The sequence below is a fragment of the Paramisgurnus dabryanus genome, chromosome 8 (assembly GCF_030506205.2).
Source record: "Paramisgurnus dabryanus chromosome 8, PD_genome_1.1, whole genome shotgun sequence".
NCBI classification, from domain to species: Eukaryota; Metazoa; Chordata; class Actinopteri; order Cypriniformes; family Cobitidae; genus Paramisgurnus; species Paramisgurnus dabryanus.
In genome coordinates, this window is record NC_133344.1 from 33,708,808 (window position 1) to 33,725,226 (window position 16,419).

General features: G+C 39.3%; 1 protein-coding gene across 1 annotated transcript in view; it reads left to right on the plus strand.

Annotated features, from left to right (window-relative positions):
• The window catches only part of gbe1b (glucan (1,4-alpha-), branching enzyme 1b), a 185,812-nt gene that overhangs the window by 120,305 nt on the left and 49,088 nt on the right, over positions 1–16,419 (plus strand). The window contains exon 13 of the mRNA XM_065281611.2: positions 9,011–9,195. Within this exon, the coding sequence (XP_065137683.1) occupies positions 9,011–9,195 (185 nt within the window). The remainder of the gene's footprint in view (positions 1–9,010; positions 9,196–16,419) is intronic.

A 16,419-nucleotide genomic window follows, 5' to 3' on the forward strand; every position in this document is an offset into this window, starting at 1 on the left:
GGCGCGCATAAGCGGACGTCCCTAGTATACTTTCGGCTTAAGAATAAGCTGAGTAAGGGGAGCTTTACATTTCATGTCTAAAACTACATGGAAAACGCAACCACACTACTCTCCACTTTCTTTTCAAAGCGCTTTGGCGCTCCTGTAGTGTCTGCCGTTGCTAAGCAACCTGTGTGATGTTGTGTTGCGCACCCATCAGAGATTAAAGAAATCAGTGCTTATGCACAAGGGCTGTTGAGTATAATTGTTTTTACGATGCATCGCGATGCTAAGGTGAACAATTACTGCATCGATGCATAAAAACGAATAATCGATTATTAAAAAGCAAAGCTTGTGTGCTGCTTTCTTTCGCAAGTGCGCGTGTCCTTCTTTCTTTCTCGCATCGAGCTTACACGAGCAGTAGAAAAGGAAAAAATCATATAAATATAGCACCGTTCGGCTAAATCCAAACTGCAAAATAAACAAAATTCATTTTGGGGATGGTCTCCCTCTATCTTTACTTTATTCAGTGAGTGGCAGTGAGAAACCATGGCAGTTCATGGAAGTTACTGCCGGTAACGTAAAATTAATTAAGTTCCATTTAATTACGAGTTTTTACTTGTTTTAATATCTGACAACTGAAACAGATCATATGAAGAGTTTCGCTGCAAAACGAGACGTTTTTTTTTTCAGAAAACTAGTTTTTTGGTTGTACATTCCAATTAATATAAATTAAACTGCAGTTGGTTTGTTTTGATCTTAGACCGCAAAAAAATATGGACGCAGTGTCCGTGACGTCACCCATTGGCTTGTGAAGATCGTTTTTGAAGCTTAAAGTAGGCGTTGCCTGCCGTCGCCATCTTCGCCGCGCGTCACCGCGAATCACTCGCGGAAAACCGAAAATGAGTAAAGAGGCGGGACATGGGTGAAACTGAGGTGAAACCACATCCGCCTTACGCGAGTCTAGTGACAGCAGTGGCTGTTCAACTGTCACTCAAGCGGCCACGCCCTAATTATGCAGAAGTTTAAGGCTTAATATAATTTAAACGGATGAGTTACAAAAAAATTCACCCCCCTCACAGTTGTCATGAAGGGCAAAATAAGCTATATAGACCAAAAACACTTTTTGTACCAGGCTGTAAACATATTATTTTCTACTGTAAAGTTGGGCATTTTTAACAAGGGAGTCTATGGGAATTGAATCCCTTTTGGCGCCAGCTTCAAGGGGCCAGTCGATGAATTGCAGTTTAAGTCACTTCCGTATTCGCTTCATTAGAGAGATCAGAAGGATGCCCCTCGGTTTTGATTTAAACCTTCATAACTTAAAAAAATACAGCTAAGTAGCACCATTAAACAAAATAATAACATGATAACATAATAATAAACATGTTTTGACAAAAATGTTACAAAACGGATTTATCTCGTTTTGCGACGAAACTCTTCATATGTAAATGAGAATGGCTTTATTAAGTACTTAGCTTCATTAAAATACAATATATGACAGTTCAGAGACTAGTAGCAATAGTGCCAACAGCACTTTGAGCGTAAATGCAACGTGATGATGTCACAAATATGCTAATTCCTAAGTCGAGAATTGATTCTGAATTGAATTTGGACCCTACGAATCCATTCTGGATCGAATCGTGAGGGTCAAAACGATTCACACCTCTACTATGCAATCATCTGTATTCACATATTTGGCTACTAAAATCAGGGTCACATTGAATATAATGCCTGCTGTGTTGTTACAACTGAAATATGTAACACTATATATATGCATGCATGAGAAAAATCCCACATCTTACATAAACCCAATGCAGCGAACCAACTTTATTCGTATAAAGTTAAGTTGATGAAGTTTCCGGAAGTTTGCACATTGCGGTTATAGTGTGTGTGTTTTTTTTTGGGGGCGGCTGGGTGAAAATTCCTCTGTTATTGTTCCAATTCCCAGGTTTACGTTGATTTCCATATTGTCTTCGGATCATGATTGTGTCTAGGGACAAGGCGGTGTGCAGATTCATTCTTAAAACACGATTTACGCTTTCCTATCCCTGTTAGCTTATAGTTTGACACCAGTCTTACAGCTACTTCATTTCTTTTTAGTAGACAGCGCTGTCATTCCGTGTCTATTTCACCTCATCCAGGCGTCCGTTTTTGTTCCCGTCTTTCTTCTTCTGCTTTTTCCCTCTGAATTACAACGTCCCTCATCACCATTGTTTTGCTTTTGTTCTCCTGCTTGTCAAAGCGCCTCCTCTGAATTCAATTACCCAACTGTTGTTTTACGATGTTGTCTTGTCGGATGATGACGGATTCATTATCTCATCACTCCGCTTGACAAGACTGTCACATCCGTCTCTTTGCTTTTTATTCCACTGCACACGCTCGGCTCGCAGATATATTCCCTGGTTTTTTGCTTTAGCTCTGCCTGAGACCTCCACAGCCATCTGCTCCAGTCTCGGTGAGATCATCGTGCCCTGAATGTTTCAGAGTGTACAGAAACGCTGTTATTGTGAGCTTCTGTTGAAGGTCCTGTTAAAGGCTCATTGTTCCCAGAGTGTTTTGTAACAAATAGTTGTCATGAACGATTGTCAGGCCAGTGAAAATCGTAAAGGCATAATTGTCCCATCTTAAATATATCCTTGTCCCATCTTACATTCATACATTTATGCTTGTGGCAGACCTTGTACAAAGTGACTTTCAATGCTCATTCACGAGTACCCGCAATGCCTGGAAATCAAACCCATGACCTTGGGGTGTTTTACCAAGAAAGCTACAGTACAGCAACAGTAGTTTTAATGAATATGGTTGAAAGGCCTGTTTGGAATTCACTACAAATATTATTAAATATCATATCAGTTATATGTTACACTGACTGTGAAATCCAGGCTAAAGTCTCATAATCTAGTTATGAGACTTGGAGCATCAAAGTTTGATTTCACTTTGACATGACCTTACTTACCATATTTTCTGGACTATAAGTTCACTTTTTTCATAGTTTGGTGGGTACTGGAGCTTATAGTCAGGTGCGACTTATACGTCAAAATTATTTCATATAAACCAAAAGAAACGTCTACAGCTGCGAGAGTCCGCTCTATCCTGCTCCTGTAATTATGTAATTCAGTGGATTCAGTGATGTGGAATGACTTCGGCACCTTTTTGAACTTGATTTGGCTTGTCGTGTTAATTCAGCCAATTCAGCCTCCCAGGTATGTTCTGTATGCTATTGTGTATGGTGTAAATAACTGTTAATGTTACTTTAACATGTACGGACACCTAATCAGCCTGCTGTTCTGTGCTATTGTTTAGTTGAATAACTTGCCTTTCCAGATTTAATGTCTGTTCTTCGGCTTGGATTTTGTAAAAACATTTTTCGAAATAAACGTGATGTATAGTCCAGTGCGACTTATATGGTGTTTTGCCTGAACGTGTTCATTGAACGATTCGACGTTCATGTTTTGGGTGAACTGAATGTACTATTACTGCCTGATGAACATTTCTGTGAATTCTGGTGTCGGTGAACGGCACGCGCTCTCAATTTAACATTGTTCAATAGGGTGCCAGATTTCTATAGAGCCTTCCAGACGACAACCCAGCTAAAACAAACCTAGGGCCCTATAATTTCTGCGATCATGGAATCACGGACGGAATCGCGGAATTGGCAAATTAACACGGAATCTAGTATTACCGCGGAATTTCGCAGAATTTTACATAATTTGAATAAAATTATGTTTTTGTGTGGGAGACGAACGTATGTCTGGGGGAAATGCAGACCGGAGGAAGTAAATCTGGGCGACACGCCCCCTCCCGTCGTTTCAGACCCCCTACAAAACACTGAAACCATGGTGAAGCGGCTCTCCACGACTATGCTTTCGTCAGCGAAAAAATTGAGAAATTCGACGCTAAGCACTCAGTTCCTAGCAGTTCCCACATGACTTTTATGTGACCGGAGAACTGTTATTTTGTAAGTTTTGTCAACATTCTGTTCACTGTGAGCGCAAAGATACATGCACTCTCTCATCCACGTCTGTCTCACTGTACCTCTCTCACGTGCACGCGCTCTCGCATCTGTCCGAAGTCCGAACACAAATCCTCATGTATTTGTTCAGTTTTATGCATTTCAAGCGAGCTGAGGCAAACAAACTATCCCTCGCATTTAAAATATAATCATCTGCATCATGGCGCCGCTCTCTGTCTCTCTTTCGCTCGCACGTGCAAAGAGCTGTGCGCTCATGCTGTCCTAAGTCAGATCACTATCCTGTGTATGTTTGTAAAGTTATATGCATTTCAAGCGATCGTGTATAAAATATGGATCGCGTTCCGAATTGCCAAAAATTAAAATGGATAAAACGGAATTAGCAAAAATTAAAACTGAGAAAACGGAATTTGGGAAAAAATAAAATGGAATTTGGGAAAAAATAAAACGGATTTTATAGGGCCCTACATACCATAAACAGGCCTTAATATGTAGCAGAAAACACACCAAATCTGGCAACACCAGCCACCAGTCAGTGTCGCACCGCTACATGCGTCATCAAAACAAAAAGCAGCATGGAGGTGAAAAAGAAGCAACCAGTAAGGCATGTGTTTCTAAACCTTTCAAATGTTAACTTTCGAGGCATTTTAAACCATTTGAGTACAGGAAAAAGTTAATATAAAAAAATAAAGTTTAAATTAAAAAATAGTTAAAATTGAGGTCCACCCTATTTCACCGAGGTCTACTCAGTTTAAAATTTCTGGCCTCGCCACTGGTTAAAACTGATAAAATAATTGCTGTCTGTTGTTCTATATGGGCTGTGGCAATAATTAAAAAAAAAAAAATAGTTTGCAGCAACATATGGAAAAAATAACTAAGAACTAGTTCATTTTTGGAATTGTGAACTTAGTTCAAAATTTTGAAGTTTGAATTACGAATTGAACTAGTTCTTTTTTAATTTATGAACTAAACTTTGAACTAGTTCATGTAGAAAGTGAACTTTCCCAACACTGGACTTATATATGTTTTTTCTCTTCAAAACACATTTTTGACTGATGCGACTTCTACTCTGGAGCGACTTACTGTATAGTCCGGAAAATACTGTAGTCATTATTAAAGATATCAAGGTTATATGTTCACAGAATGTTCTTTACTTGATGTAGGATGTGATTTATGTCAGAAACAGTAAATCACAAAAAAGACTGTGTTTGCAGTGTTTTCAACATTTTAGAGAGAAGCTGAATTGTTCCGGAATCGTAACCAAATGTTGAAGAAGTCTTGGGTAGGGGTGGGAATCGTTTAGACCGATTTAATTCAAAATCTATTCTCGACGTGCTAATTAGCATATTTGTGATGTAATTTTGCCACATTTACACTTTAAAGTCAGACTAGTGTTAGCACTTTTAGCTAATAGTCTCTGAACTTTCATTTACTGTATTTTACTAAGTGCTCAATAAAGCCATTCTCATTTACATATGCATTGGTGGCCAAAATTATTAGAGCGCCTGACCGATCTGAAAATATTGACCTTTTTGCCTACAAAACATGATTTCATTGCATAATGATGGTTGCTCTGAGCACAACAAATCAGATGAAGTGAGTCGTACTGTTTTAATATTTGGTATGCCAACCTTTTGCAGCAATTACAGCAGCTCAACTCTCTGGCATACTGTCAGTATAATGTAATGTTACCCTGTGCCTTCACAACTCAAGCCACAAGCTTCCCAAGTGCCGTTTATTTTCCAACTTGCCCTAAATTTGCTCGATAAGGTTTAGTTCTGGACTTTGAGGGGGCCATTATGAGGAGATTATCCTTACTGCCCCCATTTGACAAAACGGCTCATTCAATGTTTTGTGTGTAAATGTGGGTCACACTGAAGATGTTGTATTGATGAATATCAGTCATGTGACCTTTTACGTAATTCCAGTTGCCAGCCACCATCTTGAGTACCTACCGAGTACCAGGCTACAAGCATTTGCTACGATTTACAGATTTCTTATCTTTTACTGTCTATGATTCTTACGGATACGGGAAATGGCTATGAAAGACAACATTTCGCACCGCGACTGTCATGAAAAGAAACGCTACTTCAAAAAATATCTTGGTTAGGGCGGCCATTCCCAAACTGTGGTACTCAAAATGGTGGCAGGCAACTGGAATGAAGTAAAAGGACCACTAGTGGTCCGTGAGGGTACTGCAGGTGGTCCGTGTAAAGGCAAAATAAAATATAAAAAATAATATATTTTTTTCTTAATAAAATATATTCTAAGAATATGTTTTAAAAACCTGTTTTACTGATGTGATGACCAGTTATAGTTTTAGTGCTAGTAAGCCTACTTAGAAGTGCAGATAAATTCAGGACATATTTTATTTTGAGTATTATGAGGTGGTCCGCGAAAATTCTTGATTACAAATAGTGGTCCACACAAACAAAAAGTTTGAAAACCCCTGGGTTAGGGTGTGCTGCCTACTCGATCCCTGATGTGTTCTTCTAGCCGCTGTCCGCTGCTATCGAACTACAAGATGCATTGTATGTTGCCTTAAGTGACAAAGATCTGTCTGTTTATTACCCTGCATAGTAGTCAAGACCATAACTTGCATTTTTATTAAGTGACTTACGGTGCATTCAAGCAGTAAATGTGTTACCTGGGAGCGAACCTATGAACTTTGCATGCTATCTACCCTACAGGAGCTACAGGAACACTTACTACAGAAACTTACATTATCGAATCTACAGTTGTGTTTATATTAGAAAAATCATAACACAAAAATCCTCAGCAAACTGGCACCTTTTCATCTTTTTACAGTTTTAATTCAAAGGCGGTGCATAAATAGACAAGCCTTTCTTTTCCCTCGTAACCGTTGGACAGGGTCATTTTACGTTTCATAATGCATTATTCAAATCTGTCTTTCTGTTTCATTATGCTTCTGTGTTTTCAGTATTTCTGCTCTCTGAGAAATGTTATGAATGTAGGTCGGTGAATTCATTTAGCATTCATTCGTTTGTTGGAAAATAAATATAAAAACGCTCTGGGAATAGATCTTGAAGATGCACGTTTCCCCTCTCTTGGCTTGTGTTTAGTCAGCGGCTTTGAAGTTAATGTTGCTGTGGAGGGGTGAACGCTTTGGGAGAGGAACTGATGATTCGGGGTGAGGTCAGTTTACAGGGTGTATGTATTGCTCGCAGTCAGCTGTCAAATAATATCTTAAAATGTACAAGTGGTACTGTTGCTCTCGAAAGGTGGCCTTTTGAAATGTCTGCATTATCAATTAGATATTGAATTTGGACATCTGAGCAAACGACTGCTGTTTGTTTATTTGGAGAAATCGGAGAACTGCCCGCTAGTTATGCTTGTCATTGCAGTCGTCTTGACAGTGTCAAGCTAACAAAACATTTAATTGGAGTGTTTTTGAGTGTTTTATTGAAGTGGTTTCAGAACATGTCTGTAAAATGTCTCTCTTGCTTATATGATGCATGATGGGCCGTTTACTCAACGACACTTTCAACCATAAACAGTAAAGTTTTCATGCTGTTTGGCTGTGCGTTTACAAGTCAACAGCATTTTATGTTCCTATAAATGCAAACTTTTTCAAAGTGTACGTTTTTGTGTGAACTATGTAATAACCGTGATAACATGCTACTTGCGATACTGAGTTTCTAGTTCGCGCGAACGGCGCGAATTGAGCCTTGCCACCACAAACGCGCAAGTTAAAAAATGTGAACTTTGGCGAAAAATACGCGCCACTTTAACCAATCATGATGCCTCAAACGCGACTGGTGTGAACCCACAGTTAGAATATGATAAAAGCATTAACCCAGTCCAAAGCCTAAATCTAACTTCGACCCCAACCCCAATCCTACAATCTGATTGGTTGATTAAAAAGTCATTCCAGATTCAGCAATGATATTTATTATGTCCCCACGCAGGACATGATCCTGGATCAACATTATTGTGTTGTTCTGAATGAACAGAAAATACAGATATACTGATAAAAATGTTGTTGAATAATCTAACAACTTCAAATAAAAGCATCTGCAAAATGCATAAATGAAAATTTTTAAAATTATTTTCTTATGCTGCGTTCACACCAGCTGCGGCAGAGGTATCAAGCGCAAGTGATTTTAATGTAAAGTCAATGTAAAGAGCGTTGACGCGCATCTGGAGGTCTCGCGACGCGAATGAGGTGTTTAGCACGATGCGGTAGACGCGATTCCGCCTCATTCGTGCTTCTATTTCGCGCGAATGCCGCGAATTGAGCCTTGCCACCGCAAACGCGCAAGTTAAAAAATGTGAACTTTGGCGAAAAAAACTTGCCACGTTAACCAATCAGGAGCTTGCTCTAGTAGTGACGTCATTAGAGGAAGCGAGCCGAGTGGCAGAAGCCCCTCCCATGACGCGAATGACGCGTGAATGTCTCGATGATTAGAATTTCATGCGCGGCTTTCACGCGCGAATGAAGCGAGTAAACTCAAAATGTTCAAGCAGCACGGTAGACGCAAATTTGACGCCTCGAACGTGGCTGGTGTGAACCCACAGTTAGATATATGATAAAGCAACTAACCCAGTCCAAAGCCTAAATCTAACTTCGACCCCAATCCTACAATCTGATTGGTTGATTAAAAGCTTGTTCCAGATTCAGCAATGATATTTATGATGTCCCCATGAAACATTATTGTGTTTTTCTGAATGGTTACTAGGTGGTTGCCAAGGGTTCCAAGTCAAGGGCCCTCTTTTAATTTAAATTTTTGCATTTTCCCCCCAATTGTTTATCTACAAATCATCGGATGTCTTAGCAAAGTAATAGCCGGATGTTAGCCATATGGTTTGAGGAATCTTCCATGTCTTTTGTCCAAAGTTTCTTACATATTGTAGATTTAGTGTTTTATTCAAATCTGCAACCCTGAACTACTGCATCGCTAACTACTGTATGTCTATAGCAAGCACAACTAAGTCTTTTCTCATGCAATAACCAACATGTTAGGCTTGTTGAAGCATATATCAGTTTAATGTTTAGGAAAGCCATCAGAAATATCTTTTCTTTGTCTTTATTCATAGGTAATGAGTTCGGCCATCCGGAATGGCTCGATTTCCCGCGAGTCGGCAACAACGAGAGTTACCATTACGCTCGCAGGCAGTTTAACCTGATTGACACAGACCACCTGCGTTACAAGCAGCTCTACACCTTCGATCGCGACATGAACCGCACAGAGGACAAGTACGGCTGGCTGGCTGCGCCCCCGGTGAGAGAAAAATACATTTTGCTTCACTTGTCGGCGTCATTAAATATTGCTTTCCATCTTTTCCTTTGTTTGACTTTGTCATTTTCCATGTTTTCTATTTCCCTCTCTCTCTCTCTCTCATTATATCTAACTCCCTTTATATGCAACATAAAAGCTGTGGACGTCACCAGAACATCTGTCATTTCAGTAAAACGGCTATCAGTCCCTAACCAGCCTTGCGATATCATTACTCGGTTGCCTTTTAAACACATTTCTATCTCACCATATTGAGGTTTTGTATAGGAATCATTACCTGAGAAAAACATACCAGGCTTGTTCTTGGGATTTCAGTCCTTACGCTTTGACAAAGTTATGAGTGGATTGATTTACGGATGCTGGGGAAGAAACATATACCAAAAAGTGAGAAGTTGGTGGTAGATGGTGTTAAAGGAATATTCTGCATATACAGATCCAAAATGGATTGAAAAAATTATTTTTATGAGTAGGTAAATTCACTAGTCTGAATTATTTTCAGTAATGGTAAAACGAGTTTTCACCATCAAGTATTTTGTCCAATCGACCAAAATGCAAGAATCTTGGCATAACAGCTATGTTTTATGTACAGTTATGTGGAGCAGAACTTGAGTGCATTGAGGTTTCATACAGAAATATAACTATAATGTCCTGTGGCGGTCACGGATGGTTAGCACACTACTATTACCTGCAGCAAGGTGATGATGCAAATGGAGACTGCGGAGCTGAATCGGCAGGGATTAAATGCTAGGCTGAATGATTCAATAGCATTTTTTAATGTGATAGCACGCCATCTTACACAAGACTCACTTTGTCTGTACTTTACTGTGACCTTGCCATATTGTTTTACAGGTGAATACTTCTATTATGTATGACAGGCTAAACAAGAAACAGTTTTTAGTGCTGGCGTTTTTAGACATCATGTCTGTGGGTATAGCCATGCAATTTAATGGGTAAAGATTATCTTAAAAATTACAGATGAGCCGACAAGCCGCTTCTCATCTGTGTGATACTTAAATTGTAATATTACATAGCAGTTTAATATGTTAGTGCATTTTCTTACTGTACTGTGTTATTCATCTTATTACATACATGTAGCCCCTGTAGCTGCTTAGAAAATAAAATAGAAATGAAATATTGATTCAAGTAAACGTTCATTATTATGTCAGGGCGTGGAGTGATACAAGTCTCATGACATTTTTACAGCTACAGTGAGATCCACAAGTCTGAGGCCATGTTGATAATTTCGGATTAATTTGAAACTGAAATCAGTAAACTTTTATTATCATATAAAACAACAAAAATGAATGATGTAAAGAAATCGCCTAAAATGGTGAAGGAATACATCACATTATAGGCCATCAGTTAAATAGCAAGTTTTTTGTAAGCATTAAATTATGAAGGTAATGCATTGAATAGACTTTATAGAATGGGGATAGACTTTTTTACCACACTTTACTGTATATAGGACATTACAGCAGTTACCTGGGACAGAACAGTGCCTACACTGTTCTGTAATAAGTAAAAAAGTTGGATCAACTCGTAACACCAAAATCTCATTAATGAAATTATCTAATCAACCAATCACATGGCAGTTGCTTCAATGCATTTATGGGTGTGGTCCTGGTCAAGACAATCTCCTGAACTCCAAACTGAATGTCAGAATGGGAAAGAAAGGTGATTTAAGCAATTTTGAGCGTGGCGTGGTTGTTGGTGCCAGACGGGCCAGTCTGAGTATTTTACAATCTGCTCAGTTACTGGGATTTTCACACACAACCATTTCTAGGGTTTACAAAGAATGGTGTGAAAAGGGAAAAACATTCAGTATGTGGCAGTCTTGTGGGCGAAAATGCCTTGTTGATGATAGAGAATAGGCCGACTGATTCAAGCTGATAGAAGAGCAACTTTGACTGAAATAACCACTCGTTACAACCGAGGTATGCAGCAAAGCATTTGTGAAGCCACAACACGCACAACCTTGAGGCAGATGGGCTTAAACAGCAGAAGACCCCACCGGGTACCACTCATCTCCACTACAAATAGGAAAAAGAGGCTACAATTTGCACGAGCTCACCAAAACTGGACAGTTGAAGACTGGAAAAATGTTGCCTGGTCTGATGAGTCTCGATTTCTGTTGAAACATTCAGATGGTAGAGTCAGAATTTGGCGTAAACAGAATGAGAACATGGATCCATCATGCCTTCTTACCACTGTGCAGGCTGGTAGTGGTGGTGTAATGGTTTGGGGGATGTTTTCTTGGCACACTTTAGGCCCCTTAGTGCCAATTGGGCATCGTTTAAATGCCACGGCCTACCTGAGCATTGTTTCTGACCATGTCCATCTCTTTATGACCACCATGTACCCATCCTCTGATGGCTACTTCCAGCAGGATAATGCACCATGTCACAAAGCTCGAATCATTTCAAATTGGTTTCTGAACATGACAATGAGTTCACTGTACTAAAATAGCCCCCACAGTCACCAGATCTCAACCCAATAGAGCATCTTTGGGATGTGGTGGAACGGAAGCTTTGTGCCCTGGATGTGCATCCCACAAATCTCCATCAACTGCAAGATGCTGTCCTATCAATATGGGCCAACATTTCTAAAGAACGCTTTCAGCATCTTGTTGAATCAATGCCACGTAGAAATAAGGCAGTTCTGAAGGCTAAAGGGGGTCAAACACAGTATTAGTATGGTGTTCCTAATAATCCTTTAGGTGAGTATATAGTCAACTTTGTGTTCACATGTGGTCAAGATTGCTTTATTCTGACGTACGCACAATTATCTCTCCTCTCTCGCATCTCTCTCTCTTTCAGAGATGAATGTGAAATAACTTTTTGTATAAAAAATAGCATTTGTTCATAAGACAAATACTTAAACAATAGAATTGAAATAGTTATTGTGTAATTTGCATTGAAATTTAAACAGTTATCAGGTGAAAGGGAATCATTTTAATTTAATTGGATAATAATGTATTTGCCTTACATTGCTAACATTATTGTTTAAAACCGATAACTGGTAATAAGCCGTAATTCTTCTCATTTGTGTTTTTTCTAATGAGAGGTCTTTAAAAAATATGAGCAAGTTTTGTGTGTCTGAATGTTTGTAATTGCTGTGCGTCATTGACGTCTTTTTCCAGGGTAGATAATCGACATAATCTTGGCACCCACTCAGACTCCCAGCCCCCCCCTCTCTCTCTCTCTCTCTCTCTCTCTCTCTCTCTCTCTCTCTCTCTCTCTCTCTCTCTCTCTCTCTCTCTCTCTCTCTCTCTCTCTCTCTCTCTCTCTCTCTCTCTCTCTCTCTCTCTCTCTCTCTCTCTCCACAACACTGACAGAGTAGTTAGAAAGAATTGCTCGAGAGAGCCAAGCATTGTGTGTGTGTGTGTGAGCTGGATTGTTAAATCCCTCCTCTGCTCTTTAGATTCAGCTTCTCTGCACTTGGTACTTGGCAGGTTTCGCCTGCTCGCCCGTCCGTTACCCCAGAGCAGACCCGCTCTTTTAGCAGTCTGTGGATAGAGACTGGAGCACGCCAGCGGGCAGGACAGAGTGAGCAGTAAACTTAGGACATCCAAATGAGGGATGTACAGCCCCAAAATTCTATCTTTATGTTTATAGGAAACTTTCTTTTTCACTGTCACTAAATATAATTGCGAAAAAGTGATGTATTTTAAAAATATTTCCCTATCACGTCTCATCTGCCGTCAGTCAGACGGACAAATAAGGCCACTCCCCAAAACTCAGAGCAAATTACATTTGCCAGATTAAGAGCACATCAAGACAATCACAATATTTCAAAAAAGATTTAAATTAATGTCTGCAGCAAAATCATCAAATATACATCTGATGTATTATGAAATGTCCGTTCATCATTTGTAAAGGCGTTAGCTGTCCGATTGATGTTGCATCTCAGCAGGCTTCAAAAGACTAAAGCTGTGATTCGAACAAAACCTGTTTACTTGAGGCTAAAATCATACAGATCGCCCACTGTGCTGTAAACAGGATTGGTGTTTAGTAACTCATCTTTGCTCTCTCCTACTCGTGCTGGTTTCTCTTTTTCTTTATTTTCCATTTTCTCTTTCCCTGTGAGGGCCTGTGCTCATATATTATTTACAGTGCGTCCACCACAACACAGCAGGTTGTATACAAGACGTCTAGACGTTGTGCAACACAAATGCTCAAGTTTTTGGGGACTTTTCTGAAAAAGTTTGTTCGCACATCAGTTAAAAGAACATCAGTGATCCACCAAAACATAGGCCAGGCTAATTAAGAGCTGTCAGCACTGTGCTCATCTCAATGACATTGCTTGGTTGGCACATGAGCCCCTAAAAGTTTTAATTTGAAATCTTCAGGATTTGCTTATGGTAGCTCAAAGTACCCATGCTGCATCACAATTTATCTGCTTGTACTATGCCTAAAAAGAACATACTGTTTTTGCTATGGGAAAGTAGGTATTTACATTTTAGCATGTAGCAAAAGAGGGTAAGTACTGGGACATACTAACATGTAAAGTAAGCAGTGAATTATGGGTAACATCCACCATTAGAGTCTGCATGGATTTCCATTGGATTTTACCATCAGGGTACTTTAAAGAGGACTTTTTAAAGATGTAAAAAAAATCTTTGGTGTCCCCAGAGTACATATGTGAAGTTTTAGCTCAAAATACCATATAGATAATTTATTATAACATGTTAAATTGCCAATTTGTAGGTTTGAGCAAAACTGTGCAGTATTTGGATGTGTCCTTTAAAATGCAAATGAGCTGATCTCTGCACTAAATGGCGGTGCTTTGGTTGGATAGTGCAGATTAAGGGGCGGTATTATCTCCTTCTGACATCACAAGGGGAGCCACATTTCAATAACCCATTTATTCCAGCCCAGTCTCCTGAAGATGCGTATAAATAGCACGAAGTGTAAAACTCGTGCAATACATACGCCAAATTCCACTTTGGCGTGCATATGATACGCAGGTCCTTCCCATTCACTTAAACGGGGCATCTTTTTTTGTCGTTTTATTTGTTGGTTTCTCAATTTTTTTGCTTTTTTTACCATTTTCGCTTGGGTTTAGGGTTAGAACAACTTTTTATTATATAAAAATGACATCCTAACCCAAACCCCAACTCTAATCCCAACTCCAAGCGACCATGGCTTAAATTTGAACAAAAACATGGAGAAACCTGTATATTAAATAACCTCATTAAGCAAATCTAAAATCTAACCCTAAACCCAAGCGAAAATGGTTTAAAAAACAGAAAAAAATTGAGAAACCAATAAATAAAAAGACAAAAAAAGATGCCCCGTTTAAGTGAATTGGAAGGACAGTACAGCTTTGGGGGGGGGTTCGGTTGGGTGTGTATACACACACACACACACACACACACACACACACACACACACACACACACACACACACAATATATTACTCATTCATTGTTTGTCAATGTTAGTTAATACACTTATATGATAAACACATTTTAAATGATGCATTGTTTGGATTGTTGGAGAGAACAATTCTTTTTTTCTTTACATATTATCTGTTCTGTTGTCAAACATAAAATGAGTAGACTATAAAGTAGTAAGAGTAAACACGACCCAGTCACCTTGTGTTGTGTTTAATCCAACCAGCTGTTAACTCTGCTGAAATCCTGATATATAAACGCGGTTTATAATCATCTGACAAAATCACCATACATTTACATTGATGCCTTACTGGTGTTGCTTTTCTATAATCATGTCTTGTTGTGTTATGAGCTTTTTATTTCAAATGTGAGTTTTATTATCCATCGCGTAGCCTAATAGCGCAGATAATTCGGTGCAAATTTAGAAATATTACGGCATACAATGTTACTGTTACACAGAGTTACTACAAAACATGTGCGCATACACGTGATAGAGAGGGAGAGAATTGCGCGTGTGTGTGGGAAACACCTTTCGGCAAGTCATGATTATCTCGATCAGCCGTCTTCTCTGTCAGTAACATCCGTGACTGTCGATGTTTACGCAAAAAAGAAAGTATACGGACTTTTAAAACACGTCACCTTTTCAGTTATGTGAGAGAGAGAGGCGCGCGCTGCAGGCAGCATGAGAGAGAGAGCGCGCGCAGTGAATAAAGCCGAACATTAAAATATGTGCGCACTCAATTGGATAATTGTAAACGTGCAAACACAGACAGAAAAGACATGCCATCGTAGAAATAAGAGAAATAACATATTACTTGAGGGCTATTTAGTTTGTTTAATAAAATAACAAATTGTTCTCAGGCACTATAAAGAAAATCAAATTTACTTCACATTCAAGGGGGGCGGGTCGAGCTGTTAGGAAAGCGGGGCGCCCCCCTTATATAATGGTAGGGGAAACACTGAGTTGCATAAAACTTGGTATAAGAATGTTTTCTTCCTCTCCGCCGGTAGCCTGCATAACTATGATATGATGCACATTGCATCTTGTTGACAGAGCTTTTTACTTCCAAATGCAGCCTACGTCAGACAGCAAGCAAAGACAAAGCCAATCATAAAGCGACGTGGGTTAGAGAGGCGGGACTCAAGAAAGGCATAGGCAATCTTATTAGCGACTTGAGTTATGGAGGTGGGACTCGTTGCAGAAAACGAGATCGGTTAAACGTTTTTGCACCACAGACTGCATTATTTTTATATATTTTACTGCGTCATTGTAAAAATTATTCCCGGGTAAATAAATGTTAAATAAAATAAGTAATGAGTAAAAACACAAGACACAGATGGACATCAGTGGTTAGATGTAGAGTTGTTCCAATTCCGATACCAGTATCAAAAATGCGCCCGATACCACATTTGAACCCATGTACCGATCCGATACCATTTTCTTAATAAACCTAGTAATGCCCGTTATAGCTAACGTTAAAGCTAACGCTGCAAAGTGAAACTCATCTCTTCTTCGCTGCTCTGAATGCAAACACCAGGAAGTTACCACACACGTGACGCACCCACTGTTTACTTAGAGCAGCGAAGACATGAAAGCGTGCAACCATATGTTCGCTATTTGTTAGTATTTCAGACTAATAAAACGTTGACATGTCTCATATGCTATGACGCATTTTTGATGGGTTGCACAAGTATTAATAATTTTAAAACAAGTAACAGTAACTTATAGCATTTGAAGACGCGTCACCCCGACAAACACGATGGTTACACTCAAGTCTTTTATTTTACTACATTGTGGCTACACTCAGTGTTTT